Here is a 19,784-nt window from a genome sequence, read left to right on the forward strand (position 1 = left end):
GAGCTATTTGCTTATTAATACATTTACCTGATGTATCTAAGATATTTTTCCCTTGCACACTGAGTGTAAAGATAGGGTCTGCGGATGATGTCAAACTACTTATCTGGAAATTCAAGCCCTGTGTTTGCTCAGAGAATGACTAAATTGTAAGCAGGATTTTTCTCTATCAGCTACTTCAGTAAACCTCAGCATCAGCTTCCACTTTAAAATAAAACAGTAATTTATCTATGCTACTTGATCTTTATTATCTTTGCTGGTATTACTGAGGAAAAATGTATTAATATTATTATAAAATTAAAAATCTTTGAGTTTGCAAGTTCAAATTAAATATGGTATTTAATAAAGTATATTTCAGGAATAGAAGACTTGCATTAAGACAACCAAGCTGTACTTCCAAAGCACTGTATTATCTCTCTTTAATCAAGTCAGTGAAAAAGCTTTTTCTACAATATATTTCAAAAAATAGTGGATTAAAAAAGCACTTTCATTCAATGTGCATATATTAAAATAGTGACTAATCATACATATGTTCCAGAATTGCATGCTGTTGCTTTTGGGAAGCTGATGTGTGTTTCATAATCTTTAACATTTTATTTATAAAAATACCCTGTTGAATTGGGTGAATAGATGTTGTTTTCCAATAATGCTACACCTATACTTTCTTAATTTATAGTCTTGATTATTTGAGCATTTGTATTATCATTTGGTCATTCAGTCATAGGATGTTTTGCATAATTCTGTTTTTCCTGGGTATTAAAAAAAATTATAATACATTTAAAAGAATAAAGGAAGAGATTTGAGGGTTCTGACCATTCTCATTCTGTCTGTGCAGCTCGACAATCAGCAAGCATTGGGAGGCAGAACTGGCCACACTCAAGGGTAATAATGCTAAGCTCACAGCAGCCCTGCTGGAGTCCACTGCCAATGTGAAACAATGGAAACAGCAACTTGCTGCATATCAGGAGGAAGCAGAACGTCTTCATAAGCGGGTAAGTTGTGGCAAATGGCCAGGATCCTTGAGGTGGAAGTACGGATGGCTCTATTCACTCATTTTCAAGTAAAACAAGTTTATTGTTGGGGCTTTAGGTTAATCTTTGAGATGGAAATTAATGATTTCTTTAAAGTGTTTCCTCCAGTGGAAAGTTATTTGGTTTGTAGAAGTTTTTTTCTGCAAAGATTATTGTTGTGAGAAGAGTTACCTTATGATGTTTGTCAGCTTTCACTCTTCATTTGATGCCGTCACATCTTTTTCATGACAGATGAAACAGTCCTCATAGCATTACAGTTTAGTCCCTACTGCATTTAAGCCCATAGAAACTTGACATCAAATCTGTAAGTTAAAGAAACTTTGTTGTAGTTTCTTCATATAACAAAGATGAACAGCTTCCCCTCATCCTTGCATGTGAAGAAAGCTGGGAACATAAACAGAACTGAAGAACAAGATCATTATATGCAACTACAGATCTGCACCCATTTTCATACAGAAGTGAACTAAAAGTTAGTTCACAGTGGGGGAAGGAAGAACAATGTTTGAGGAAGGAATAAAATATGTAAGCTAAATTATGAAGGCTAAATTATGAAAACAAATATTCAATATCTTAATTTCTATTCTCTTTTGAAATGCAAATGCAAATCTATTCTCTATAGATTATATTGTGTAATCTACTGACCTTTATCCATATAAATTTCTAATCGTAGCATTAGGACATATGTCTGTGCAAAATGAAGGCAAGATTAACACGTATGGAGGAAAGATGTCTTTGATTAAGCTGTTTCACTTCTGTTAATAAAGATTAACTTAGAAAAATATGAAGGAGATGTACTTAACACTGGAGAGGTACTATTTACTGGGGCATGTAGTCATAGAACAAGGGGGAATGGCTTTAAACTGAAAGAGGGTAGCTTTAGATTAGATGTTAGGAGAAAATTCTTTGCTGTAAGAGTGGTAAAACACTGGCAGAGGTTGCCCAGAGAAGCTGTAGATGCCTCATCCCTGACAGTGTTCAGTGGGGCTGAACGCATCCAGGTTGGACAGGGCTTTGAGTAACCTGGTCTAGTGGAAGGAGTCCCTGGCCATGGCAGGGGGTTTGGAACTAGGTGATCTTTGAGGTCCATTTCAACCCAGGCCATACTGAGACAATGATACTTAGTTAAGAAAAAAATGCAAAAAATCCCAAACTGAACCATTGTGCTTTTTTGCATGAAAGCAGGTTTCATGAATATGCTGACAAGGGGAGGTCAAGTAGTAGACATAGCAGACCTCCTGATTTGGTTTTACATTCTGTATTGACCGGTAGGAAATAAAGTATGGCAATTACAGCAGCCAAATCCTGCAAATTGCAAAGGCTTCTTTCAGACCTATGCTAGACCTGTCTAACTGGAGGCTGTTCAAGTAGTCCCGAGAATAAAGGTCATATTCATCGGGGCGGGGGGGGGGGAAGTTCAGTAGGCTACAATTAACCTGGAGATGTGGAAGAGAATCAGGAATTTAGGAAACCTGGGAATATGGCAAGTTGTTGGGGATGTTCTGTACCTAGACGGACTTGCGGACAATGATCTTGAAGTCCCAGCCAAATGATTTGATAGGGAAGAATGACAATATCCAATGGTCTGTAATTGTGTGTGCTATAGCTGACTGGACAAAGTGCATGAAATGTAATTAAGACTGGTGCTTTTTTTAAGTGCTTTCAGTCAAGAAATTGACAGTTGCTGACAAAACTTCTTTCCTTCAAAAATGTTCCAGTCAGGCAGAAGCTTGTCATGTGTGTTTGTAGAGGGAGACTGTCACTTTATCTGTCATCTCATTTAAGCTTCTTATTTGGAAGGGTGGGAGTTCTAACCTGTGCTCCGTGTTCATGAATAGATGATAACAGTCACTGCCAATAAAATTATTTAAACTACAACCTCGTATTAAAGTTCCTATAGGGCAAATGTTCAGGTGGATTTGACCACTAGATAGGCTTTACAGTGAAGAACTCATCACTAACGTGTACATAATAAGGTAGCATTCTTCCTAATAAAATGCACTAACAGCTTGTGTTGCAAAGCTGAAACAATTACAATTCTTATATAAGAAAAGTAATGCACCACAACAGCAGCTGCATTTGCCTTGGGAGACTCAACCAGACAAGGCAGGCAAAGATCCCCTTTTTTTATGTTACTCTCACTCTTAGTCAAATCTTATTTAAAATCTTTTATTGGAAAATAAAAGTAATGAATATATAAATTTTAGCATGTCATTTTGCTTTTATATGATAGTACAGTTCACAGTAATAACCAAGTCTTGGAGGCTACATTCATTACTAGCTGATGATTTTTCATAACCTTTTGGCAGCAAATTTGCTGCAGTTGTTTTGTATTTCTGAGGAAGCACAAAATCTTATAGCATGGGATCATCTACACTATGCTCTTTTGATCACTGTTTACATGCCTTTGTTAAATGTTTCGTAATCTGTGACCTTAGGGCTTGTTGATATCTCACACAGGATACAGGAATGGTCTGTGCCTACGTCTCTCCAGGAATGCCAGTAAATTACAACAGGATAGTTCATAGAGAGTACTGCCCTCTGTTGGAATTCCTTTTAGAAAAATGTAGACTTGGCTAACCCAACAAACTGAACTCTCTAGGCAAAAGAATGTATATTGTGTTAAAAATAATTCAGTCTCAAAGTATTACCCATGCAGTGCAGTGTGATACAAGAGCTTTTCTAATCTGCATGCTGGAGACTGAATTTTCAAGTTAAATTAGTGCCTCACTTCAAAAAGAAATGGCAAGTCAGATGCTTCTTTCTTACACAGATCAAAAATGTGTTGTTGAAATGGCAGATCTGAAGACTGTTGGTTATGGTACGTGTGATAGCAAGCAAGTTCAGTCACTGCCTCGTGCTATCTGTCTGTTCTGTTTATCTGTTCAGTATAAACACATAGCTGCAGTTGATCCAAAAAATATTCCTTTAACTGGAATTCATTTCACCTGAGATTATGTGTGTTATATATCAAGTCTCAGTCAGTCATCTTTTATTCTTGTAATTCTTGTAGAGACAAAAGCATGAAGAATAAGTGTCCCAACCTTAAGAAGACTAAGGTGTTGAGTTGAATTTGCTTCTTTAAGTGCTTGTCTTTATCCATAGAGTAGTCATCTGGATAGTCCTGTAGACATATTTCTAGTCAGAGGAAAAGAACTCCGTCCATATTTTGTAGAATCACAGAGTAACTTGGCATGAAGGGGAACTTTGGAGGTTATCTGGTCCAATTCTCAAGTGAAATCAGGGCCAGCTTTGAAGTTATGAATCAGGTCTCAAAACATGAGTTCCCATAGCCAATCTGGGCAGCCCATTCCAACTGACCACCCTTTGTCACCAACTGACCACACTTGTCAAATTATTTTTCCTAATACCTGATTGAAATTTGCCATGCTGCAACTCATATCTGTTGCCAGTTCAGAAGCAGAATGGGGTTTGATCCAAAAGACACTTAGATGAGAAAACTTGAATAGACCAGATTTTTAGAAATATACATAGAAAAATTGTTTTCAAGGAGAAAGAAAAATTTGGAAATTAGTTTGCATCAGTTGTAATGTAGTTGTTGTTTTATATGGAAAAGTTGGCCATCATAGCATCTTGCCCACTGGAAAATAAGAATGGGTCTGTGATGTGTATGCATTGGAGAGATATGCTTACTTACAGGATCATAGTCTTATATAACATGAACCAGACTCCAAAATCAAGAATGGTACTGCCAATATTAGCTGATACATTTAGTTCAATTTAATAATATATTAGGTGGTTTATATATCATGCAATTGTAGTATTCACTCCTTACATACTTTAGGTTTATATACAAGTTTTGGTGCCTGAGTCATTTGTCTGCAAGCTGTAGCAAACTCTATCCTCTGTCAAGTTAAGTGTGTATGGGAAAGCAATGCATATTGGTTAGTAAACTTTGCATTACTGTTTCCATCTTTAGTTTCTTCTTTAAACAAATTGCCTTTATATAAATAACTTTATTTATATAGTTTCCTCTTTATAATAAAAAAGAATTACTGTGAATGCTACCTTACTAGTTGACTTCTTATGATACTTTCTCCATAGTTTGAACTTTATTGTGTTTTATTTATAGTCATCCATTGATTTTACATAGTATCACATTCATTTATCTCCTATTTTTTTAATTCACTGTGGTAAACTTGGTCCTTTGTCTGGTGCAGTATTTATTGTACAATTTGCTTTTTAAGTAGTTCTAAGTTAATTTAAACCAATATTTTTTATTCTGTAACTTTTCTCAAATTTAACTGGAATAGTTTTTTCTGTGTATCACATTGTTTGCACATTTTAAAACACAGAAACAAAACTAAGATTCCCCATTCTTTGATTTTGATTGCATTTTTAAAATTAATTTCACCTATTAATTGCCGTCTCTGATTTAGTATAAGATTTACTCATCTGTCGGTTCAGTTTTTCACATTAACTTACATTTATTTGCTTTCTCTGAGGCTTTTATCATCCTTCTTTCATTTCTTCTCTGCCTTAATAATGGCTAGAGCTGAGATGAAACAGAATACAGATTCAGTGTGGCTGAGTGAAACATTCTCAATAAATTAAAGTTTTGTGCTTTCTCCTGATAAACTGTGAGCTTAATTCAGAAATACTGTACTTTGATATTTTTTCAGACATTATATTTTTGAGAAGCTTGCTAAATGAGTGCCTGGATTTTTCTCTCCCAAATACAAAGAGATAATTCTGGGAAGATATGATGCCCAGTCAAGAGCTTAACTCTGAGCTCTCAGCCTTCTCTAATCTGCTCAGAAACAACAAAAATTTCCCTTAAACGGGGTTGGGGAGCACTCCTACACACCTTGCATAGCTTTTTGACATCAAAAGGGATTCATAGAACAGCTCAGTAACAGAAAGAAAAACCCTGAAGTAAGCTACTTCAGACAAATAGAATAGCATTGGCACTAACATTAATCCTGATACTATAAAGAGGAAAGGATTGAATCGTGATATAAATTATGGAAAGCAACCCAAAGTTCTGTCTTTGTCATGTTAAAAATGAAAATGATTAATTTTTTTCATGCACTCTAACTGCTAAAGTAAATCATCCTATGACACTGGGCAATAGCACAAAGTAATAACACCAGTGCATGATAATAAGAGCTACAGTCCTTGAAGATCATTCATCTGCAGAAAAGAAACCTAACATAAAAAGAGATGAAGGGAAGTGATCAAGCTCCTGAGTATTTGTGAAAGAACAGGGAGGTAGTGTCTTGAATTCTAACTTTTTATTTTACCAGAATTTCTTAGAAAGTAAGATAAAATTAGCCAATTTGTTCTGGTTCTTTCATTCAGTGAATGAAATAAGTGTGAGTTTGTTATTAATACCACATGACAAATAATGGATCATGATTTCACTGCTGTAACAGGAAATTTTAAAATGGATATTAAAAAAATGCATGAGCACAATGAAAAAAAAAACATGGTCATTTTATTGGACAATCTTTATGCTACCTAAAGAAAACAACAATCTTTAAAAGCAGTTATTAAAGTCCACAAGAAGTATGGAATGCTGTATAAGCCATCTGCTCAGATTATCTGTAGAAAATCTTTGCAGGCCCTTTAGAAGTCACCTCCACGGTCTCACCAGCCGCATTAATAATTGAATAACTAAAACTAAATTTTGAACATGCAGATGTTATGAAGTTGCCTGCTGAATTGGAGCCCATATCGTGGACTTCATACTTGCTGAGAAGTCTTAATAGCAAGCACTGTGAGACTACTGTGAATAACTGTTGGGTCTTATGTGGCCAAGGAAGAACATCATCTAAGAGTGAAGGAAGGTGACAGGAAGTGTGGTAACAAAAAATTTATGAATGGAGTTTTGATCCAAAAATTTATTGCCCATACACCTTTTTTATGTGATGCCTATCTCTTGTCATCCTCCCTTTAAGACTGTGTCCCTCATACCCCCACTGAACAATCCAAACTTAGGTAATAAATTAAACAAATTATTAAAGAAAAAAAGTTAACCAAGTATAACTTTCTTCTTAAGATACTGTAATTAGCATGTGGCTAGATAGCAGGTTGATACTATTTGTTTACAATGAAAATAGGTGAGTGTTTGCAAGGTACATATGGATAGGTTGACAATTTAATCAAAACAGTGGGATTCTAACTTTGTTAGTATTTATCTATGCATTTAATTGAAAGAAATACATGTGCAGATGGACCGATTGTAAGTGCACGAAAAATGGACAACTAAGTCCATATATTTAGGTAGGCAGTCCTTTCATCTGGAACTGCAAGAAACTGAAGTCTTTTCTGTCTTTTTCAGTTTGCCTTAATTAGTTTTTAGAGCAGATTTGCATTTAGGACCCAAGATTTTGTTGGGTTTTTTTTCTGGGAATTCACTTTCACTGAATGTGTCACATACAAGGTAATAATTTGGGGAAAAAAACATAGCAAATCACCAACCAAACTACTCTGACTCTGGGTAGTAAAAAAATAAGTTTTCTCAGAAAAGGTCTCTTGTTCCCATCTTCTTATTTCTAAAAAAACATAAGTGTTGAGATACATTTATCTGCAAGTGAAAAAAAGTATGCATTGTGGAGGCATGCCACAGGATTTTTACATAGTTAAAGCTGAAAGTAGAATGAAGTACATCCTAAACTTCTAAAACTCTGCAGGGGAATGAGAAAATTACTGAAAATTCTCGGGATTGAAGGATGACGTATCTGTACGGTGTTTCCTATTGCATGTGTTTCATGAACTGGCCAGGTAGCTGGAAAAAGTATTTGCTAATTAGATTGCAGGGAAAGGCATGCCCTCTGAATTTAGTATTACCGTTATTGGTTGCAAATAATAATGCATGGCTGAAGCTCAAAACATCAATTTTGGTAAACTTCTTATATTTTCAAATATTCTTACTGCAGGTTCATTATTTTCTTTACAAAAATTAAGCAGATGATGTAATATTCCTCTTTCATCTTTGTAGAAATGAGTAACTGTGGAAAACATTTTGATATTTCCACGGCTTGAGGCATCACTGCCCACAGAGAAAAATATATCCTTTTCAGCAAAATTTTCTAATTGTTTTCTCTGTTGAAAAAAGTAATATATTGTTGGTAATGCACAATACTCTCCCCTGCCCCCAGGTTATCATTTTATCTATGGGTAAATCTTGGAAAACAACAGTACTTAATTTTCTGTCAAAAGTGATTTATAAGTCCATTGTGTGTTTTCTGTTCTTTCAGCATCAGCCTTGAAAAGCAATTTCCCTTGTTTTCTCCATTTTACTATTTCTTAACAACAAAAATCTTTCCAGTTTTTTTTATTCTTGAAAGCTACACTGGAATTATTTTTGTGATCAGCTTGTTGCATGCTGTTGTGTATCTTACTACTGTCCATCATTAGGAACTGAGAAGCTTCCTCTGCATAAATTATGTGAAACTTTATGCAGTTAGTCATAGTTTTGATGACCCATGAAACATTGTTTCTCTTCTCATGGAGAGCAAAGGGCTCTTTTTTTCTTTGTGGGACATTCGTCTTGAATTATTGATGGATTAATACTGTCACAGTCGTAGTTATGATCCATTTAAGGATGTAACTCAATCAGCCAAAATTAATACTTCAATTCAGTCTTCTATGTGAGCAAATTCTGCACTGGAGCTTGGGCTAGTAAACCTTGGATATTGCATTGTACAGTAAATAGAAGGAAGAAAAATACCTTAGAGAAACAAGAAGTTAATAGTGTCAGGTGTATAAAATAGGCTTACAGCTACAATGAATATATGTTGCTAATATGGGTAAAAAACTGGCTGGATGGACAGGCCCGGAGAGTGGTGGTGAATGGAGTTACATCCAGCTGGTGGCCGGTCCCCTAGTACTGTTCTGCAGGGCTCAGCACTGGGGCCAGTCCTGTTTAATATCTTTATTGGTGATCTGGATATGGAGATTGAGTGCACCCTCAGTCAGTTTGCAGATGACACCAAGCTGGGTGGGAGTGTTAATTTGCTGGAGGGCAAGAAGGATCTGCAGAGGGATCTGTACAGGCTGTATCCATGGACTGAGGCCAACATATCTAGGTAGTTCCACAAGGCAAACGCCGGGTTCTGCCCTTGGGTGACAACAACCCCAGGCAGTGCTGCAGGCTGGGGAAGGAGTGGCTGCCCAGCAGAAAAGGACGTGGGGGTGCTGTTTGACAGTGGCTGAACAAGAGCCAGCAGTGTGCCCAGGTGGCCAAGAAGGCCAGTGGCATCTGGCTTGTATCAACAATAGTGTGGCCAGGAGGACCAGGGAAGTGGTTGTCCTCCTGTTCTTGCACTGGTGAGGCTTCATCTCAAATCCTGTGTTCAGTTTTGGGACCCTCAAACCAAGGACATTTTGGTGCTGGAGCATGTCCAGAGAAGGGCAGCAGAGCTGGGGAAGGGTCTGGAGCACAAGTGCTATGAGGAATGGCTGAGGGAGTTGGGGTTGTTTACCCTGGAGAAGAGGCATCTCGGGGAATGTTATTGCTCGCTATACCTACCTCACAGGAGGTTGATGCCAGATGTAGGTCGGTCTCTTCTTCCAGGTAACAAGCAATAGGACAAGAGAAAATAACCTCAAGTTGTGCCAGGTTTAGATTGGTTATTAGGAAAAATTTCCTCACAGAAAGGGTTGTCAAGCATTGGAACAGTCTGTCCAGGGAAGTCATGTAGCCACCATCCTTGGAGGTATTTGAGAGACATGGAGATGTGGTACACAGGGACAGGGTTAGGTTGGGGAGGTTGCAGTGCTGGGTGAACTGTTGGATTCAATGATCTTATGGGTCTTATCCAATCTAAATTATTCTGCAATTGTGTGATTTTATGTTCTAATCTGTCTTGCTTTGTATTTCTGTAGAAGTTGGAAAATTTCTGTATGGAATTTAAAAGGAATTTCATGATCTGTTGGTACTGAATTGTACAAATTTATCTCAAGAAAGTAGTTTGAAAAAATGAATCAACCTGGAGCAAATGTGGCTCTGATTCGTTCGTTCAGTAACTACTTGGGGGTCACCACTCAAAATATTTCTGTCATTCCCATTTCTTTCTCCCTGTCTACCTAAGTCTTTACTTGTGAAGTAGTTTTCTGTGTTTGGGTTTGTTTTGAGAGATTTTTCAGTCTTCTAAAGCTTTGGGCAGTCACTGTCTTAAGCTCACATCAAAGCTGTTACTCCTTGTGTTATATGGCTCCTTGTGTTATATATGCTCTCTGCTGCAATGAAAACCATCTGCCTGGAATCCTGCTGCATCTATAGGCTGTTGGCCCTATATTAAAGTTTCCAGAAAGCTCTAGAATGGCCTTTGCTAGGAAGGCCTAGGCTCTGCCAGAACAAGTTGCCTTGCTGTCCTATTTCAGTCGATGTATTTCTCCCTGAAATATGCAGTTAAGTATAATGCCATCCATGTGCTAGAGAAGTTTGCACACTAAATAGTCACTAAAAAGCCCTTTCAGAATTTTTTCCATACATGCAATCCTTGCCTGGATGATAAATACAAAATAAAGAAACAGAGACTAAGAACAGTAACTTTTTTCTTTTTAAGTATCAAATACAAAGCCACAATATTGCCTTTCTTAGATATGCAAGGCAGTGCAGTCTTATGATAGCGCAATAAAAGAACCTTGTTTAGTCATTTATTGTTCAAAGACTGTTCTTTCAGTCTGAATTCTGTACTGGAAACAAGACATAATCACAGGTACATTGCTCGATACTGCTGTGCAAGGGTTTGAATGATTGATTGAGCCTTGCTCTTAAACATGAAACACTGAACAAGGAGGTGTCCATGAAAACAGCACGTGGGAGGGTCAGACTAAAGCATTTTAACTTACTTTTATGCCCCCTTCTGTGCATAATGCATAAACAGTTACTTGTAATGATTTTTGGACCACTGGTCATGAGAAAATTAAATTCCATTTGGAACAAGGAAACAGAGCAAGTAAATGCTATTCAGATTTTTGCCTAGAGCTTTATCTTTTGTGACTTGTGTTTTCAATAGCATATTCTTTATATCACATAATTTTCCAGCCCATCTTACTCTATCAATCTTTTTGAAAGGGTCACAATGTGCCTTTCTTTTTTATAGGTACATTTATAAGTACAAGATAACATGATAAAGATAATTTGACATCTTTTCAGATCTCTGTAGGAATGGGCTCTTAAATAAGAATGATTAAGTAACCCAGTTTTTTAATTGAGTTTGTTCTCTTTTTCCCATCTTACTGATTTTTCAAGGAACGGTAAACAAAACAGTTGAACATTATTTCCTTGCATAAGCAGTAAGAGATGGATGTTTGCCCAGAGAAAAGCTGGACTAGAGTAAGACATCACAACCCTTTTAGTGCTGTAATTAATTGTCCTTCTGGGAGCAATTGCCTCTGTTGGGAAGAAGGTTTGTGAGAGCACTCCTTGCTTATTTCTTTAAAATAATCAACAGTGTTTGCTTAAGCAATTTCAGTAAGTGTGTTGAGTTAGTGTGAACCAGAGTGTACTCAGGAGCATTCATGAGAGCTGTGCATCTGGCAGGGTTGCTGTGGAAGGTGTTTTTAGCCAGCAACAATAGCCTAGAGCAGTAACATTTCATCCACCACAGTTCAATCCACCTGCCTCCTTGAATTCCAAGCTTGCACCGACACATACATCCTCTTGGTGTGTATCAGGCAGGAGGAAACCATGTGGAGAACAGAGGGAATCCAAGCGGTTCATTAGTCATGGAATGAGAGACTTCTGCACGCTTGCTTCCAAGGCACGAGGTTCTAGGACAGAAGTCTTTTGGGGATTAGGCTTACTTTTGTCTTTCCAGTTCCACATCTGTCTTACATTTCATGTAAGTGAATATTCACTGTTCTAGGCTTGGGAAGAGCCAGTGGGTCTTGCTGAGTGCAACAGCAACTGAACTTTTTAAAAGAGATTGTCTTCTTGAAGATTGCCATTCAACATCTCAGCAGGAAAGCTTGGAAATGTTTAAGAAGTTAAACATCAGAAGGGGTGAAGGTGAAGGAGGTGAATGAGTTTGACAGTCCCAGCAAAACTTAGGAAGGAGCTCCTCATAAACCAACAATGTCAGAATTGCGGCATCTGTGCTGGATGGTAAAGGTTCTTGACTGGGCAAGATCCTGAACAACCAAATGTGACCTCCAAATCGGCCCTGTTTTGAGCAGGAGGCCTCAACCAGATGACCACCAGAGTCCCCTTCCAGCCTAAATTACTCTGTGCCTCTCTGATTCTTGCTCTATCTAGTTCAGACATTTTGTAGAAATAGGTTTGTCCCAGTCATGTGTTCCAATTCTTTGTGTAATTGTTGTGGTGAATACTGTAACAGTATTATGGGAATCTAAATAGAGATATTTTTATGTTATTGAAGCAAGCTGAGAAAATTATGTAAGACTTCAGTTGTAATGCTCTGTGGCATATAAAACTAAGGAAACTGCTATTACTTTTTGCCATGAGCGCTGATATTTCCTTTGGGACAATACCAGCAAATAAAAAGGTACTTCAGGGTAGGGGAGTGGTGAGTTGTTACCAAGCTGTATCCTACTCTCTCATTCTCCTTACACCTCTCAGTAATTTGGTCTAATTTCAGTTCTCTACATTTATAAACTTGATGAACAAAAATGTCTAACCAACTGCCTTCCAGTAGAAGAATTTGTTTCAGTTTTCTTGCATTTAATCTTGTATTGCCTTTGACTTCATTCAGTAATCTATTTTTTGAGCCTACAAATAGTTCAGAGTTTGAAATTACTAGCATCACAGTGGCTTCACTACCTAGAGTACATTGGTACTGGGGGGTATCAACCTTGATTCCCCAGGATATTATTTTACCTAAGAAATAAAATTGTCTTGGAGAATGCCTGCCCTCTGTCAAAGTAGTCTTAAGGGCTACTTCTCTGAGAAAGTTAAGTGGAAACTTAAAGCTTTTCATTGCAGAATTGGGTAGCACTTTGTTTAAAGGAGTTTCTGGGCCAGATTTGTGGGTATATGGTGCAGCTCTGTTGAAGACTATATATTAAGACTGGCAGGCTCATAACTTCTAGTGAAAATAATTAGTTATGAGGTTTTAAATAATATTTTTAATATTTTAACAGTTTGTTATTAAACAAAAATGTTTTAGTGCACACATCCATGCAGACATGCAATACAAGAGTTCTCTTATATTCTGTCCTGTAATGTGAGAGACTTTTCTGCTAGACTCTAGCTGCATGGATTTTATTTCTTTGATGCAGAAGCTACTTTTCGACAACTGTTTTTCTGTGAATGGCAGGATATTAACATCCTTTTGATTAGAAAATAGAATGGAAGAGCATACCAGTGCCAGGTATCTTAACTTATCCAAGGGCAGATGGAGAGTGCTTACTTTCTGCTAATACAGAGGAACTGGGCAAATCCAAATAGTGACATTAGCTGTTGGATTTGTGTCTGAGACATGAGATCCAAAAGTTGAAAGTTGGCAGCTGTACCTTGGTAGCTGATTATCTACTATTATAATGTTGATGCTGAGTCAGAAAGTGAGGCTGTGAAATGTTAATTGGCTTGCTAGGAAGTGTGTGTGAGCGCTGTGGCTTAGAAAATGGTGTAACATTAAAAAGTGTCAGATGGAGAGGTTAGTTAGACAGGCAGATATGTATTTAGTCACCAAGCCATTACTGTTTCTGAAATGGTAATTCAGCAGCATCATTAAAATTTTCAATAATTAGCGTGAGTTTTAATTAATGTTCTTCTCAGCCTGTAACATATAAAATTTATTATTTCCAAGAAGTCATAGCAACCATTTTATGCAAAACAATATATTAAGGAATTTTATGCTATCTTTGTAAGAACACCTTCACCATTTTAATCAGTATGAGTCACCCAGAATTAAGGGTGTATTTCAAATGCAACTATTGATGGAACTAAGTAATAGTGCCTTGAATATGTCGAAATTAATTCTGTTTGTGTTGCTTCTACTTATTTTAACAGGTGACTGAGCTAGAGTGTGTAAGCAGTCAAGCCAATGCAGTCCACACACATAAAACAGAATTAAATCAGACAATACAGGAGTTAGAGACTACACTGAAGAAAAAAGAAGAGGTATCTGCTTTTTTTTTGCTTTTCTGCTACATCATTTCTAAAGCCTTTCAATATGCTTGTGATGCCTGCTAAATACTGAATTATTTCCTATTGATGATGCAAACTAAATTTTTTTCGGCTTCTTTGAAATTGTTAATGTTTTCTTGTTTATATAATTACGTCGGAACAATATAGAGCTGGGGTATATGAGTAACAACAAAAAAGGTGTCAGTTTTCTGTCTGCTTTTACCAAACATCTCTGTTTGCAAAAGTAGGTCATAAGTGGTTTCCACAGTGTCATCACACTAATGGAGTCCAGATTCTCTAAGAAAGGAAGCTGTTTTAAGTATGCTTTCCTTTTTGTGGAGAGTAGAGTTTGAAACAAGTAATACATCAATGCCTTTCTCTAGCCAGTCTGTTTTTCAAGCTCTATTAATATAGCTGAATTCTATGGTCCATAAGATCAGCACTTTCCTTAAACACATGCCAAGGCTCCAGCCTGAATCTTGATATTTATTGTGCCATGTGCCTTGGGCTGGACCAGCAGTAAGAAAATAAAAGGAATTGGAGTAACACCTGCGCTGGCATAGGTCCTAGAGGAAAGCAGATCTGTGCCACAGAATGATCAGGAGTCACCCCTTTGTGGGTGGGAAAAAGGAGGTGGAAGCAGCTGCATGTGAAGGATTATTTGCCTGTATAAGAGCCCTCCATGACAGACGCAGTGGGCACTGGTGTGTATGTTTGGAGGGGCACTAGGAATTGCAGGGTTTTCAAGGAGGATGCAGGAGAGGCAGAGTCATTACAGAATATCCTCTCAAAATGGAGCAAAGCCTCTTCCAAACTCCCTCATAAAATGCTTAATAGATTAGGCTCAGGTTGGTGATGTTTCCCATTTTGTTGCACATTCACTTTTGAATTATGCTAAGCTGTTGACTGCAAAGAAATCTTGCCAAAAGGAGTTCTGGGAGGTGAATATGCCCTTTGGGGGAAGAGTACTTAATAGTTTTAAGTTTGATATCTTTAGTTTCATTAACTCTTCTATTCTTGTCTCCTGAAAGTAAGCTAAGAACAGTTTCTCTTCTGTTCATTATTTCATCTTTATTTGTTATTTTTATACCTTCTTACTTTCCTCTTGCTAACGTCAAGATCCTATTTCTTTTAGACTCTCTTTTTATGGAAATTAATGGTTAAAGCAGATTATTTTTTAATGCTCAGCCCTGACATAATAAGCAATGCACATTCAAAAATAGGATTTTTTTCTTGAAAAAATGGAGAAAGATAGATTCTAATAAAGTTTAAAGTAAAAATTTGTTTTTCTAATTATAAGGACCCTTAATTTTCCAGGAAGAAATTATTTCATATCTTTTGTGTGGGAAAAGAAAACTTGGACTTTTATAAGAGAAAATGCTTGTTTTCTTCAGTTTTGGGACTGTGATTCAGAAGTATTGGGAGAAGGGATTCATGTGCTGTGATGCCAAAAACTGCCAGTTTTGGTATCATTCCAATACTTGCTCAGGAAAAGAAGCAGCAGCCAGATCATCAGCACTGAGGCCAAGCCAGGTAACATGTTGCTAGCAAGGTTTTTTCTTCTCCCTTAGGAAATAGAAGGATTGAAACAAGAAATCGAAAATGCCAGAGAGCTCCAGGCACAGAGGGATTCTCTGACCCAGAAGTTACAGGTGAGCTATAGGGCATTATTGTTTAGAGAAATTTTTAAATTAACGTTTAATTTAGAGAAAAGGGAAAAATTATTGTCAAGTGAGCAGTTCACGTCAGCACCTTGTGCTGTATTCACTGGAGATACCATATAAATATGTAAGTAGACTGCACTGAAAGTGCTGGGTTGGGATGGTCCTTAAGAATTTGTATCAAAAATTCTACCTGCTTTAAGTTGCTATTTTTACCTGAGAAAACAGACCCAAATTTCATTTACAAGCGCGCAGAATACTCTGAGGTTAGCAGGCGTCCTTCACTGATACATGTCCTGGGCAGTTCTGGTCTCATTTTCACAGCAGTATCTTCCCATAGGTTTTGTGTGCCACTGAAACTGTCAGTCTGTGTATCATTGGGCTGGGATGAGTTTGTATTCAGCTTTTAAGCATGCTCTGAGAAAGTAAGGGTTAAAGTGTTCTTGTGTAGTACAGGCTTTAAAAACACACTTCAACATGTTCTTGGAATTACTTAGAAACGTGCTTTTGTTGGTTTTGGGGAGTTGTTTCTTTACTCTGTGTAGTGCCAGATACCTGAGGCTACTGGAATCAGTGTGCCCTCGGTTTATCCTCCCTTGCTCCATCTGAGCTCCTGTCTGTCTGTCGCTGTACCAACCAACCATAGGCGCCTTCCTTGTCAAACCTGCCTCTGACCCAACACTTATGTGGGTTAAACACTGGGTTCATACTTCAGAGTTTTGAAAACTCAGGCATTAAATAACTCCAACCCCAAAGTGCTGAGAGGGGACCCTCACTGTTCTATGGCTCAGCTTAAGTCACACTGAAAACAAGCCCCATCAGATCAACCATACCTGAAAAATCATGAAGCAGGTATTCTTTGAAATGCATTACATGAATTGGAACTTCCATGAACCGAATTTCAACCTGCACAATAAACCACATAAGATCAAAATAAGTTTATTCATTTTTCCCCATTCTTAAGTCAAATTATTTGTAAAAAGTACATTATTACTTTGAACGATCTTTGAAAATTGTTTTGAATACACCTGAGCTGGCCTGTTTCAAAAATTGTTGGTCACTAAAAATGGGAATTTTCAGCTGAAAAGGCACTTACATGAGACACTTAAAAGGGACATTACAATAAGAGTTAGAAATTGTTCTAGTACTAGTGTATGCAATAATTTCGTTGTAAGATCATATGAAAAGTAATTGTGAGGCAGGAATTAGCTATCCTTAGCAAGCAGAATTATGAGAGACTAGGAAGAGATGAAAGATTAGAAAATGTTACGTTTTTATTAAAATCTGACATCATTAAGTCAGTAGTTTCCTTTCAGTATATTTGTGTATTAGTGATTGAGAGCAGCCCTGCAGAGAAGGACTTGGGAGAGATAGTTGGCAAAAAACTCAATGTGAACCAGCAGTGAGCTCACAGCCTAGAAAGCCCATGAAATCCTGGGCTGCATCAAAAGCAGCGTGTCCAGAGAGGTGATTCTACTCCACTCTTGTGAGACCCCACTTGCTGTGCTGCATCCAGCTCTGGGATCCCAAACATAAGAAAGACATGGAACTGTTGGAGCAAGTGCAGAGGAGGGCAACGAAGTTGATAAGAGGACTGGTGCATCTCCCTCATGAAGACAGGCTGAGAAAGTTGGGGCTGTTCATTCTGGAGAAGAGGAGGTTGCACAGCAACCTTCCAGTATCTGAACAGGGCCTACAGGGAAGCTGGAGAAGGACTCTTTGTCAGGAACTGTAGTGACAGGAGAGGGGGGATGGATTCAAGCTATAATTTTCCTGCTTTGATTATACTGGCCTTCTCTGAGCCACTTCACCCTACATCTGTGACATCAGCAAAATGGTGTTTTCTTCTCTAGCTCCAGACTGTCTCACATCTGTTCACTTATTAGATTCATCATTTATTATCAGGGTGATTCTCTCCAGGGTTCATACTGTTTGTCTTACTCTTTGTTCTTGTGCTTTATTTTTCCCTCTTGTGCTTTGCAAATGGCTTATCTCACTCTAAGCCTGTATGAAAAATGCTGTACAAAGAAATTACTATTTCAAGGTGTATTGCATTTCCGATACACTCATATCAGCGGTACAATTAGAAATCAATTATTGGCAAATTCCAGTGAAGAGCAATATGTTAATACTGTGAAGGTTAAGTATCGGGGCCTTTGTTACTTAGTAATTTCATTAGCAATGTAGAGAAGTTGTATCAACGAGTCACGATTAGTGTGACTCTCACAGTGGTCAGGATATCTTTATTAGTATGTCTGATTCCTGAATATAGGTGTTGTGTATGGTTTGAATATTTTATTCCAATCCTTGCACTGAATTCTGCAAAAGATTATTACAGTGCAAATAACAAATATAAGTAATAATAATTTATTTTGTAAGATAAAACAATATGAGTAATTATTGTATGATGAAAGAGCTTGAAAAAAACAGTGTAAAATACACTCTGCAAAGGGCCTGAATGTATCAAAGAGTCAGTTTATTGTTAGATGGGATCAGCTGCAAATAAAGGGAAATGACACAACTGGGGGAATGGATTACACTACATGGATACCTCTCCACCTCTTCCAATTAAGAAGCAACAGTTTTGAGGTAGAATTGATTTGAAATAGGAAGCTGCACGTAATTTGGACATCAACTTACAATGCAATAACATAGCAAAAAGCATTAATACTAATCTAGGGTAAATACACTTAAGGATCAAATGTAAATTTGGGAAGAAGCATTTTCCAGAAATTAAAAGCAAGAGCTCCTGGCATATTTCAATTTAAGACTGTCCGAGGAGGACCTGAAAGATGATTTTCAGTGCTAGTTACAGGCCAACAGGATGTTCTATTCTGGCCTAGATATCAGAATATAAAGCCCTATATATATCCATGAATTTGTTCCTGCTTGCCTGCTTGCAGAAATTAATTACCTCTGGGGTAAGAGCAGTGGCAAGGAGACTTCCCAGAGCACACAGATTTGGTGAGAAGAGGAACAGTGATAGGAGAAGCAGGACACATGAACAGATACTGAAAAGCAGCAGTCAGTTTTCTCTGAACTAAAGAAAGGAAAGGACTGTATCATTCTGGCAGAGCTGAGAATACCTTGGATTTTCCTTTTTGTCCTATACTACAATTAGTTGGCCTCAGAGGGTCTTGAGCCTGTGCAGTCACTACACCAGGTAATACTTGTAAGTACTCAGCTTGGAAGGCAGGAGCAGGCCAATGAAGGAGAGCCTTTGTATGGTGTGACTGTCTTATAACCACTTGGCTTCTTCATTTGTAGCAGGAGTGGAGTAGCTAATCACTACACAAGCATGTATGTTTTTTATTTATATAATTTCTACAAATACTCTTTTCAGTTAGCTTCTTTTAGTGCTTTAGCAACAATATTGTTCAGTGCTAAATAGGTTAATTCTTCTCTTAGTCCTGGCAGCGAAGGGTGATTCCTGCTCTCAGCTGTGCTATCAAGACCAGTGCCCAAAACTCCATAGTTTTTAACTTGCTCATTTACAAACAAGAACTAAGGGATGTATTCAGTTTGGCTTGGATGTAACCCTTGGCTTCGCAAGCAGCCACAATTATAAATCAGTGATGGTCCTGATGTTCTGTCTTCTTCACCTGCACCTACTGCTGGGGTTGGGAGCTGAAAGTGAGCACTGGCCACATCACCCCATCCCTCCTCTGGCCAGGAATGCAGCACCCAATCAACTTTGCCATCAAACGCCTCACAAGTGGAAACCTTTCTCAAGCCATGGCCTTTGACACAGGGCTGCTGTTTTATACCTGTTACTCTTGAATGCCCAAATATATTTTCTGTATTAAGTCAGGTTGTTATGTCCTATGGTTATCTGATATTTCTCCAATATAAATATCAATATATTTCTTAGCTTTAGAGGAGACAGAAGAATTACAGCAAATACAGTGGGAGAGTTGGAGGGCTGAAAGAGGAGTTGCTCATGCTGTGGGAGCATGAATTTATGAGGTGTGCAATGAATGGAACAAAGAACAATATGCTATTCTAGACCCACATGACTGCTACATTAGTAATTTG

General features: G+C 37.7%; 1 protein-coding gene across 2 annotated transcripts in view; it reads left to right on the top strand.

Annotated features, from left to right (window-relative positions):
- Positions 1–19,784, top strand: part of HOMER1 (homer scaffold protein 1) — a 137,234-nt gene that overhangs the window by 64,353 nt on the left and 53,097 nt on the right. The window contains exons 6-8 of one of the 2 annotated variants that reach the window (XM_064642547.1): positions 833–989; positions 13,972–14,082; positions 15,660–15,740. In XM_064642547.1, the coding sequence (XP_064498617.1) occupies positions 833–989; positions 13,972–14,082; positions 15,660–15,740 (349 nt within the window). Of the gene's footprint in view, positions 1–832; positions 990–13,971; positions 14,087–15,659; positions 15,741–19,784 lie in introns of both variants that reach the window. The other variant, XM_064642548.1, reaches the window with a different exon arrangement.

The sequence above is a fragment of the Pseudopipra pipra genome, chromosome Z, assembly GCF_036250125.1.
Source record: "Pseudopipra pipra isolate bDixPip1 chromosome Z, bDixPip1.hap1, whole genome shotgun sequence".
Classification (NCBI taxonomy): Eukaryota; Metazoa; Chordata; class Aves; order Passeriformes; family Pipridae; genus Pseudopipra; species Pseudopipra pipra.